General features: G+C 47.2%; 2 protein-coding genes across 2 annotated transcripts in view; both read right to left on the bottom strand.

Annotated features, from left to right (window-relative positions):
* Window positions 1-9,056, bottom strand: part of GDPD3 (glycerophosphodiester phosphodiesterase domain containing 3) — a 109,117-nt gene extending 100,061 nt beyond the window's left edge. The window contains exon 1 of the mRNA XM_030210068.1: window positions 8,783-9,056. Coding sequence (XP_030065928.1) covers window positions 8,783-8,921 — 139 coding nt within the window. The 5' untranslated portion in view covers window positions 8,922-9,056. The remainder of the gene's footprint in view (window positions 1-8,782) is intronic.
* The window catches only part of MAPK3 (mitogen-activated protein kinase 3), a 73,771-nt gene continuing 69,251 nt past the window's right edge, over window positions 7,857-12,376 (bottom strand). The window contains exon 10 of the transcript XR_003942872.1: window positions 7,857-7,867. The gene's annotated coding sequence lies outside the window, so the exon portion shown is untranslated. The remainder of the gene's footprint in view (window positions 7,868-12,376) is intronic.

Here is a 12,376-nt window from a genome sequence, read left to right as displayed (position 1 = left end):
CTCATGAATATTTATTGTGGATATCCTGAAAACCTGACTGGCTGGGGTACCGCCAGGACCAGGTTAGGGAATCACTGCTTTAAACTTTCAGCACTTTTACACTCAGAGGTTGGGTAATGCAAATGTAGTACATTACAGGGGCGTATCTGGAATCCGGCGGTAGGGGGGGCCAGAGCCAGAGAGGGGGGGCACATTTTTGCCTCCCTCCCCCCCCCCCCGCCGCCGCCGCCGCCTCTCTCCACCCCCTCCCCGCCGTCAACCCTCCCCCGCTGCTTACTTTTGCCAGCCGAGGTCCGACCCGCAATCTCCATATTTCGTCTTCCTTCGTGGCCATGTGCTTCAAGGAAGTAACGCTGCAGCCTGCAGTGCTGATTGGTTGAATCCAGTTCGGCGTCTGACGTCGCAGCGAGGGAGGGTTGACGGCGGGGAGGGGGGCCAGGGCGAAATCTGCGGGGGCCCAGGCCCCTGTGGCCCCACGCAGATACGCCCCTGGTACATTACCTTGACAATTTTCTATTTGTGGACCCAGTTGGAACAAAGGCATGTGTAGATATGTTGAAGGAGTTTCACAGTGTGCTATGTGCAGTGACGTAGCAAGGGCGGGGCAGTGGGGGCAGTCCACCCCAGGTGCCCGCTGCTGGAGGGTGCAGAGAGCAGCTGCGCGCCTGTCGGCTCCACTGGCTCCCTGCTCCGGAACAGGAAGTAACCTGTTCCGGGGCAGAGGGAGCAGGGAGCCAGTGGAGCCAACAGGCGCGCGGCTGCTCTCTGCACCCGGGGGGAGGGGGGCTTGATGCGCCGGGGAGGGGGGTGTCATTGCGCCGGGGGGGGGGGGTGTCGTGCTGCAACCTGGGGGGACCAATGCTGCTGCACCCGGGGGGGGGGGGGATGCGCAGTGGCGATCCGCCCTGGGTGGCAGCCGACCTAGGATCGCCACTGGGTACATAACTTCAGCATTCCCCTGGCTTGGTATAAGACAGGGAGTTTAACCATGGTGATCAATTTTGCTGGGCACAGAGCAGTGTTCCCCAAACTTGGTCTGGGAGCCACCACTGCCAGTCAGATTGTCAGGATATACACAATGACTATTTATGAGAGAAATTGCATGCAGTGGAGGCAGTGCATGCAGATCTGTCACATGAATATTCATTGTGGATATCCTGAAAACCTGACTGGCAGTGGTGGCTCCCAGACCAAGTTTGGGGAACACTGCTCTGTGCCCAGCAAAAGTGATCACCATGGTTAAACTCCCTGTCTTATACCAAGCCAGGGGAATGCTGAAGTTAAGTACCCAGTGGCGATCCTAGGTCGGCTGCAACCCAGGGCGGATCGCCACTGCGCATCCCCCCCCCCAGGTGCAGCAGCATTGGTCCCCCCAGGGTGCAGCACGACACCCCCCCCCCAGCGCAATGACACCCCCCTCCCCGGCGCATCAAGCCCCCCTCCCCCCGGGTGCATTCTTGGCTGCTAGAGGGTGCAGAGAGCAGCCGCGCGCCTGTCGGCTCCACTGGCTCCCTGCTCCCTCTGCCCCGGAACAGGTTACTTCCTGTTCCGGAGCAGGGAGCCAGTGGAGCCGACAGGTGCGCGGCTGCTCTCTGCACCCTCCAGCAGCGGGCACCTGGGGCGGACTGCCCCCACTGCCCCGCCCTTGCTACGTCACTGCACATAGCACACTGTGAAACTCCTTCAACATATCTACACATGCCTTTGTTCCAACTGGGTCCACAAATAGAAAATTGTGACCAACTGACTGGACAATTGGAGAGAAAGAAGAGTGACTGAGGCCCTGATACTCAAGTGTAATCGTGGGTGCTAGAGGCCATTAGCGCCATATTAGTACCTGCATTTACCTGCGCTGAATGTTCAGAAGGGTCTAGTGCAGAAATGATGAGTGCACCAGGCCCTAGCACAGACAGTTTGCAAATGTAGTCAAGCTCATGTTAATGAGGTCATTTTGTATTCCTCCCCTATGCTCAGAAAAGAGTGCCCTAAACAAAACTGCCTTCTGCTGTAAAAAATAACACCTGGTCGGAGAAGACATTAGGGTGTTGTAAGAGAAGATTTCCCATGAATCTCACCACGAATCTCATGCTTCCATCATGATTCATCTGCAAAATTTCGTGGGCTTGATTACTTTTGGAAGCAGAAGGTGGCCCATGCAAGCCCTTAAGTGCTGGTTGTGAGAAACAGCAGACCCCACACATTGGCGTCTCCTTCCTCCATCTAAATTTAAAGCATTCATACTAACAACAACAAAAAATTAAAAATACCCAGTGAAAACACACATTGGCGTCTGTTCCCTGCGTCTAAATATAAATATCCATGCTGAAAAATAAAATATAAAACCGCTTATATTTAGGGTGCAGAAAACACACGCCAATGTGTGCTTCATGTTTGGGTTTTACGAGGTGCTTGCGCAAAGGAGTCAAGCTTATGTGGACCTCTTCTGCGCATGCGCCAAGCACAATCCTCCCGCTGAACTCCCTAATTCTCAATGCTATGAGCATGCCTATATTTACATCTCATTAACGTTGAGCACTAGGGCATTGTTTTTCCGCACTGTTACGGTAGAATTTTTACAGCGCTATTTGGAACGCACTGGAATTTTGAGCATCACAGCCTAACTGCATAACCATTTTGGAGTTGCTATTCCCGATAGTTATAGCACTCACAATTTGGGGGCAAATAAAGTATTGTTCTAGTGCAGGGAATTCTCAACTTAGCCTCGGGATACACCTAGCCTGTCAGCTTTTCAGGATACCCACAATCAATATGCATGAGACAGGTTTGCATGCCCTACCATCACTGGTTTTGAAAGCAATAACAGGCATGTCCTCAAATGTAACTTGGGTGCAGGCTGACTCAATTACTCATATTGCAGTGTCTGACTTTTAATATGACACTACGAGCAGGACCTGTGTTGGGAGTTAATAATGGGATTGCTAACTCACTCTCACTCTCTCACGTCATGTCACGTCACGTGGTCCCCTTCAGGAAACTCACCCCACTAGTAGAAAAGGAAAGGAAGTCAGTGCCAGAGGACCTTTGGCAATCTGGGACAGCACAACCTGGGAGTCACTGAGTGAATCAGTATTCCAGAAAACACAAAGAGCATACAAGTTTTGGGTTTCTGCTTGGCCACTGTTGGAAACAGGATACTGGTCTGACCCAGTATGGTTATGCTTATGTTCTTGTGAATAGCCCCTTGCCAGTCAGATTTTCAGGATATCCAGAATGAATATGCATGAACTTGATTTGCATACACTGCCTCCATTATATGCAAATGTATTTCATGCATATTCATTGTGGATATCCTGAAAACCTGACTGGCAAGGGAAACCCTGTCCTAAGGGAGCAGGAGGCTGAGCATAGGGCAGTGCAGGAAAGCACTGGCTGCATATATCGTGTAGGGAAAAGCCTAGGGTTTAGTAGGAGGGACAGTCTGCTCACAAACAGTGGGATTTATCTTTTTTTTGCAAAGCTACTGGATTGGGGTGGGGGGGTATTCAACTGGAGCTTCATTAAGTGTTGATTTAGGGTAATGTTTCCCAAGTTGATCCTTGCGTAGCCCCTTGCCAGTCAGGTTTTCAGGATATCCACATTGAATATTTATGAGAGATTTGCATACAATGGAAACAGTGTATGCAAATCAGTCTGATGCATATTCATTTTGAATATTCTGAAAACCTGACTGGCAAAGGGGTACTCCAGGACAAACTTGGGAAACACTGAAATGGGCAGGGCCCCAAGAGATAGGAGGCACTTAATAATGCACATGTTGGTTCAGTTGTAGCATGTTTTGGCTCGAATGTCTCACTGGGCTATGAGGCAACAATATTTAGGATGGTTTTTGTTCAGTAGCTTTCTTTGGTGTGCTGAGAATTGATGAGCTGGAGGCAGCATTTAGGAATCAGGTAAGTTTCACAGGGCTTCTGGTGGGCAACATGGATATCAAGGGCAACAAACTGTACATGATGGTGGCTAGGTTCATGACAGACCAGGAATGCAACAGGACATACTTAATCTTCAGATCAGCCTCTCTGGTTACCTGACAGGTGCACAACAGACTGGTGTACATGACATGGAAATGGGGGGGGGGGGGGGGGTCCACTTTAGTACACAAGAATGCATCATCTCTGATCAGGTTCCAGAGTACAGTAGTCTTCATGAAGGTCATTAGGGCTATCGAGCTAGATCCAAGAGCAGCCAGAGCTCATTCTTTCCAAACAGGATACTGGGCTAGATGGACCACTGATCTGACCCAGTATGGCTATTTCTTATGATTGCCCTGGGCCACCATTCAGAGGATTTGGAGATGGAGAGCCTCAGTCCATGCATCATACTGCTGGGACAAGTAGTGGGCTCATTTGATAACATTATATAAATATAAATCAATATCACATTATTGATTTAATCATGAATTGATAAAGAGCGTGACTATTGGGCAGACTGAATGGGTTGTTCATGTCTGTGTATGTTGAATAATATTGGATTTACTGGATATCTATAAAAACTGATCTACTGGATACCTTTACTAGAGATTGTATATATCACAGGAATCCTTTGAATTATTCATTTGTGAAACTAACCATTGGATTTGTATTATAAAGTTACCTATATTAGCATGCTATTTGTGCTAATCTTTGGCACGCGTGTCTCCTATGCTAGGGCCTCTGTGCATTCTGCACTCACTAATGTGGTCGCTAAGCCAGCGCTAGTCGCCGCTAGCACCCACTTTTTGTTCTGAGCATTTCACAGAAAAGCAGTATATCAAAGCCTTGGGGGTCATGGATATTGCTTAAAGGTGATACATAAGGGGTAACTTTATAATGGGGCACCTATGCTGTAAAGGCACATGTGATCTATGTGCCTTTGTAAAATGTGTTCCTTTGAGAGCGCCTCTATATAGTTCCACCTGCTGGTGGGCAGGTGCCTCTTTTCGACTTAACATTTTTTGGATGCACATGGATCTTGTGACTCTGCCCCAGCTCTGTCTATATGCATACTGTGTAAATAGAAAATAAATAAAAGTGTGTGTGTGTGTGTATATCAGGGCTGCCGAGAGGGGGGGGCGGGGGGGGGGGGCAAAATTCCCCAGGTCCGGTGCTGCAGTCCCCAGTCTCAGCTGCCTGCCTCCTCGGCTCTGGGCCCCCTGCATTCAAATCGGCAGTCGCAGATCGCCTCTCTTCCGGCGTTCCCTCCTTGTGACCCGCCCTTGCGGAAACCAGAAGTTACATCAGACGAGGGCGGGACACAGGGAGGGAAGGCCAGAAGAGACGCAATCTGTGACTGCCGCTTTTAATGAAGGGGGCCCGGAGCCATGGAGGCAGGCAGGTGAGACCGCGGACTGCAGCGGGGGGTGGCAGCAGCAGGGGGAGTGACAGGGGGTGGCAGCGGTGGGGGGGGGGGGGGGCGGCCGTGCCCAGGGCGCAGCCTGGCCTAGTCTCTCGGTGGCCCTGGTGTATGTGTGTGTGTGTGTATATATGTATATGTATGTAGGTTGGTAGGAGATAATATCTGAGTCATTGTTAGTACTGAGTAGATGAACCGATAAGTAGATGGGTTGTTATGTTTGCTTATGATAGGTCGTACGGGTAAACCTGTTTGAATAGATGGGTTTTCAATAGTTTCCTAAAGGGAAGATATTCACTAATTGACCAAATGTAGCTGGGTAAAGCATGCCAGAGTTGGGATCTCAAGTAGGGGAATTTAGATGCATGGTAGGTTATTGTATTTTAGTCCTTTGCAATTGGGAAGGTGCAGGTTAAGGTATGATCGTGAAGATGTACAAAACTGCATATGCAAATTATACAATACCTCCAGTTATGTGTGTAAGTTGATAAATTACATGCTGATTAATGCTAACAAGCAATAATTGGTGAGGATTGGAGTCAATTGGCCTAGGAATCTTACAGAAGGGTAGGCAGCACATAAGATCAAGTCTATCTTTGTCCTTTTGTTAGCACTCACTGTCTTTGGTACCTTGCTGAAATTATTACCTCCAAGATGACTGCTAACTACTCTTGTCTATGCATGCTTCTTCAGCAGTCTTGTTATCATAGGAAGCATTTGGTGCCAATACATGTCACTACTCCCCTGCCAAGCCACCCTTATTCCTCTCGGAGCTTACTGCAGATGCAGCCCTGTAACAGTAAAACAAAAGTGACCCACAATCCATATGTTCCTCAATGGTGTTGCACCTGCACAGGAACATAGTGACAACATACATATACATACATACACATACACCAGGGCCACCGAGAGACTAGGCCAGGCCGCGCCCTGGGCACGGCCGCCCCCCCCACCGCTGCCACCCCCGTCACTCCCCCTGCCGTGCCACCCCCTGCTGCAGTCTGCGGTCTCACCTGCCTGCCTCCACGGCTCCGGGTCCCCTTCATTAAAAGCGGCAGTCACAGATCGCGTCTCTTCTGGCCTTCCCTCCCTGTATCCCGCCCTCGTCTGATGTAACTTCCGGTTTCCACGAGGGCGGGACACAAGGAGGGAAGGCCAGAAGAGAGGCGATCTGCGACTGCCGATTTGAATGCAGGGGGCCCGGAGCCGAGGAGGCAGGCAGCTGAGACTGGGGACTGCAGCACCGGACCCGAGGAATTTTGCCCCCCCCCCCCCCGCCCCCCCTCTCGGCAGCCCTGATATACACACACACTTTTATTTATTTTCTGTTTACACAGTATGCACATAGACAGAGCTGGGGCAGAGTCACAAGATCCATGTGCATCCAAAAAAATGTTAAGTCGAAAAGAGGCACCTGCCTACCAGCAGGTGGAACTATAAAGAGGTGCTCTCAAAGGAACACATTTTACAAAGGCACATAGATCACATGTGCCTTTACAGCATAGGTGCCCCATTATAAAGTTACCCCTTATGTATCACCTTTAAGCAATATCCATGACCTCCAAGGCTTTGATATACTGCTTTTCTGTGAAATGCTCAGAACAAAAAGTGGGTGCTAGAGGCGACTAGCGCTGGCTTAGCGACCACATTAGTGAGTGCAGAATGCACAGAGGCCCTAGCATAGGAGACACGCGTGCCAAAGATTAGCACAAATAGCATGCTAATATAGGTAACTTTATAATACAAATCCAATGGCTAGTTTCACAAATGAATAATTCAAAGGATTCCTGTGATATATACAATCTCTAGTAAAGGTATCCAGTAGATCAGTTTTTATAGATATCCAGTAAATCCAATATTATTCAATATGTATGACTTTGGTGACCTCAGCGGTGCTCAGTGAGCACCGCTGGTCACTAAAGTCATACGTATTGAATAATATAAGTGATCGTTAATATTGGATTTACTGGATATCTATTAATATAGGTAAGTGGACATAATGAGCTCATTTCCTATTCTCTCCCAGTGCTCAGAGAAGAGTGCACAAAACAAAGCTGCCTTACCGCTGAAAAAAATAACACCAGCTTGGTGTAGGGTGTTTGAAGAATCCTCTTTCTCTTTAAAATCTGCCGGTTTTTATATCATCTGGAAGCAGGAAGCAAGCCCATGGAAGCCCCTAAGCGCTAGTAGTGAGAAACCAATGTGTGCAAGTCAGAGCAAACCCAAAAGTGAAAGCGCACATTGGAACCCAGTTCCTGCGTTTAAATATAAGCTTTCCAAGTTAAAAAAAAATAATAAAATGCTTATACTGAAAAAGCATAGAAAACAGAAGCCAGTGGATGCTTCACTTTTGGGTTTACCAACTGCATGCGCACAGCAGGAGCCGAGCTTACTGCAAAAAAACTTTTGCGCATGCGCCAAGCACATTCCCCCATGCTTTTGCCTTTTTTGCAGCATGCATATCATTTGAATACCATTTACTTCAAGCAGCGACAAGCTAGGGTTTCTGTGCTGTTGGCTTACTGCAGGCATTCTGAGCATTGGCATGTTGTACTTGGGACAAAGGAGGGTTAAATGCAGGGCTTTTTTTGAGGGGGTACTTGGGGGTACTGAGTACCGACACCTTTTCCATTCTTTGTTAAAATTGACCCATGGTCCCCAAGTTTTAATGAAAGATCTCAGGCTCTACACACCAAATCTGCCTTGTCATAGATTCTGTAAATGGTTGCAGGGGGCCTAGCTATTGTCCCTCAGTGATCACCCCACCCCTGAAGGGTGGCCTGGCATTTGAGTACCGGCACCTTTTTCACTAGAAAAAACACATTGGTTAAATGACTTGCCCAGACCGCCCCCTCCACCCTCAGTCAGTCTGAAGAATGAAACACCTAATACAGGGATCAAACAGGGTAGCTTTGAAGCACTAGGGTGGCTGATGATATTTTGTTAAACAGTGATATAGATACATTAAAGAGACTAAGTATTTATCTGACGGTCTGGTAGTGTGTGGGGCTTATACAGCACATTAAAAGTACAGCCTCCAACATCAAATATTGATTTACTATAAGTGCTGGCCATATGGAACCACCTCAACAGTTCCTTATTTTAAGTGCTCTGGTTCTCCCAAAAGCCTTGATCAAGGACTAAATTACTGCACAATACTGGCTCTGTATGATGTAACACTCAAGAACCCAGGACAAACGATATGACGAAGTGTCAACTAGAAAATCATTGATTTGCTTGAAAAAATAAAGGACTTCCTGGGCTCTGAGAACTCCACACTGGGTCTGTTCAGTATTGCAGGTAGGGTTTCTCGGGGAGGTGGGGCAGGGGGGTGGAACCTTTCATGCAATATATATAATATTAAAACGTAGCCCAGTTTTCCACTGATCACCAACCACCGCTTTTTCCTTCCCTGAACCCCACCCCAACTTACCCCCTCGGTGGGAGAGGTGACGACAGTGGAAGGAAAGCTGCTTCTTCTGGTGGAGGTAGTGGGGGTTCCTCAGCAGGTACCAGGATGTCAGGGAATAACCTCCCAGCAGTGGTAGAGCATAGTAGAGAGCACGGGGCATAGCGAGAGAGGGAGACAGATGGAGAGCTTGCAAATGCCGACTAATTCCAGAGGTACCTCACGCTAAAAGGCAGCGTCTGCTTCCCTGTGCAAAACGAAGAACGTGAGCAATGCAGCCAGGGAGGGACAGGGTGAAAGAGAGAGCAAATTCCACCCCTCCTGTAGAGCTGGTTTGAGCAGTTTTACCTCCCTTGGTTTGCCATGACCCTAATCTTACCGATTCCCATTTGTTTTTCTAGATACAGGGATTGGTCACTACAGCCCTGACAAATGCCTGACTGGCAGTTTCTCTCCCATCAGCACTTTCTGGTCCAGGTGTACATTTTTCATTTCTTTCCTTGTGATAGCCTTTCCAACCCACCAGAAGTTGGAAAGAATTACACAAAAGGGGTTGAGAATATTTGTCCAGAGCAAAATAACACTCTGAAAATTTAACAAATTGAGATTAAACGTCAACAGTCAATAAAAATAAACATGCAGTTTAAAAATGGACCAGAATGCATCAGGTCAGAGAAACAATTCCCCTCTCCCCCGCCCCTCAAAAAAAATAAAAAAAAGAGGTCCATTGCATTTCTATGAGAGAATGAATTCCAGCTTTGGTAGTATAGAGACATATAGAAAACATAGTAGTTAGAGAATTCTTCCTTTCAAACTACCTTTGCTCTCCCAAGGTACCCCCAACCTCTAAAAATACCTCTTCAAACTGTTCCTCCCACTGCCCCAGCACTACAAAAATTGCTTCGTCTCAAAATCCACCCTCAATTGCACCAGCATCCCACAAATTCCCTCCCCAAACCCCAAAACCCCTTCAACTATGCAGATGTATTTACACCACAAGAAATAATACACCAAAAAGCAAAGACTAAAGGCCAAAGAGTGAATTTTTTTCAGATGCTGTATCTGGGATCTAGAAAAAGGCAAGCACTATATTACTTTGCAAATAATTTTTTTTTTTTTTTTTTTTTTAAAGAGAGAAAGTAGCATATATGAGAATTGAATTTCTTTGGGGTTGCTCATAGGGTATAGACAGAGCTGAGGCAATATGAGAATTTTCAAAAGAATTCACCCAGTTATCTGGATAAACTCGCTGGGCTGAAACTTCACGCAGTAGCTAAAAGTTTCATAGCACATGTACTTATAGATGCATGAAAAAGGGCAATTTAGCTTTTCTTCTCTCAGGCTTAGCTCTCACGAAAGCAGTGATCAGGCACCAAGGGGGCAACGCAGAAAGCTACTACAAGCTTAACCACACAGTTACCGCAGGAGGATATGCACATTATTGGCCACACAATGCAGAGAGTAAACTTGCAGTCACATGGCCACTCACTGCACACATCAGACATGCTTACTTCACATATAATGCAAAAATTAATATGCAGCAAGTGCAGGCCCTACTTTTAACACACTGGTCAATACAGCATAGGCACTGTATTACATGCAGTGCCAGATAGCATGGGAGCATTATACGTAAGACGGTGCGGGCCCAGAGCATAAAGGAGGCACTCTTCCTCCCCCCAACCACAGGTCTGATCCTCCCTTTCACACATCTGATCCCCTCCTCCATGCACACTATTGCAGTTGTAGTAGTAGGGGTCATGGTGGCCATTTTCAATCCCAGAACCCTTCAGGATGGCAGCAGAACCTGCCCCTTGGGACCATTACACCACCATGAAGACCTCCACCAGTAGGTCCTCGGAGGGATCAAGGGAGCATCAGACTTTGGGTAAGCCACACACTACTAGCTTTTTGGTAGCACAGCTGCACTTACCACCTCCTTGAGGTGGCATTAAGTTTGGCTATGCTAACAATCCTGATAGCCAACTCACAACAGGGGCATAGCCAGACAACAGATTTTGGGAGGGCCTAGGTAAGAAGTGGATGGGCACCAAATGTTCACCCCCCCCCCCCCAAATAAAATATCTCAGCTAGCTTCTTTCCACCTTGGCAGTCTGCAGCAGGCATGCACTGAAAACTGAGCATGCGCAGGTGCCAGTATTGTGGAGAGTAGAATTTTGTTACTATCAGGGAAGAGTCTTCAGCTGGCAGAGCTTGGGATCTCCACCAGCTAACGCTAAACATGTGCTACTGTTGGGTGGGCCTGAGCCCTAAGTGGGCAGGCCCTGGCGCACCTGTGGCTACACCACTGACTCATAATAACAAACTGTGCATTAGTTATCACAGCTAGCCATACTCTGGCCTGCCCGTCTGAGCATCTGGCCCACTCCTGCATTAGGCAGCTAATGCAACAATTTAAAAAAAATGCTCTTGTTTTAGTACAGTTGACATTAGCACAAACCTGTGCTACTGTCTGCTATGCTGAAAACCTCACATTTTCAATGCCTGAAAACGTTCCCTTTTAAAAAGTTTCTATTACAAGATGTGTAATCCTATTTTATGACTGCTTCTATAACTTTCATTTGCCTGTCATACTTAATTACTCTTGTAATCCACATATTCATTAATATTCTTTTCATACTTTAATTGTATGTTAGTCACATTGAACTGATAATCTTATTTCGGATGAGAGTTAAATAAATAAATAAAGCAATCTTATCACCACCATGGAAAGCTGAATGTGGTGTCCCCCAAGGCTCACCTCTTTCCCCTACACTCTTCAACATAATGTTGATTCCTTTGGCCAAGTCCCTATCCAAGCTTGGCTTTAACCCTTTCATCTATGCCGATGACATCATCATCTACATTCCTTTCAGAAATGATTTTTCTGAAATCTCCAAATGAAGTTAAGCTTGGATTACATACCATGGCCGCTTGGGCAAATTCATTTAAAACTTAATACTGAGAAAACTCATTGCCTTATCATCTCTTCCCCCTAATAAGTTCAAACCCTCAACCTTTATCACTCCTGACCTTACCCTTCCGGTCTCTGAGAGTCTAAAAATACTTGGTGTAATTGTTGATCGTAACCTATCACTCATGAATCAAACAAACTCCACCACCAAGAAAATATTCTTCTCTCTATGGCAACTCAAACGGATAAAACCTTATTTGCCTAGAGTAATATTTCGTAACCTAGTTCAATCACTGGTATTAAGCCACCTAGACTATTGTAATGGAATATACTACTACTACACATTTCTAGAGCGCTACTAGGGTTACACAGCACTGTACAGTTTAACAAAGGACAGTCCCTGCTCAAAGGAGCTTACAATCTAAAGGACGAAATGTGAAGTTGGGGCAGTCTAGGTTTCCTGAATAGAGGTATGGTGGTTAGGTGCCGAAGGCGACATTGAAGAGGTGGGCTTTGAGCAAGGATTTGAAGATGGGCAGGGAGGGGGCCTGGCGAATGGGCTCAGGGAGTTTATTATTCCAAGCATGGGGTGAGGCGAGGCAGAAAGGGCAGAGCCTGGAGTTGGCGGTGGTGGAGAAGGGTACTGAGAGGAGGGATTTGTCTTGAGAGCGGAGGTTACGGGTAGGAACGTAGGGGGAGATGAGGGT

This window comes from Microcaecilia unicolor, chromosome 7 (genome assembly GCF_901765095.1).
Source record: "Microcaecilia unicolor chromosome 7, aMicUni1.1, whole genome shotgun sequence".
NCBI lineage: Eukaryota > Metazoa > Chordata > Amphibia > Gymnophiona > Siphonopidae > Microcaecilia > Microcaecilia unicolor.
This window is presented reverse-complemented; position numbering and strand designations above follow the sequence as displayed.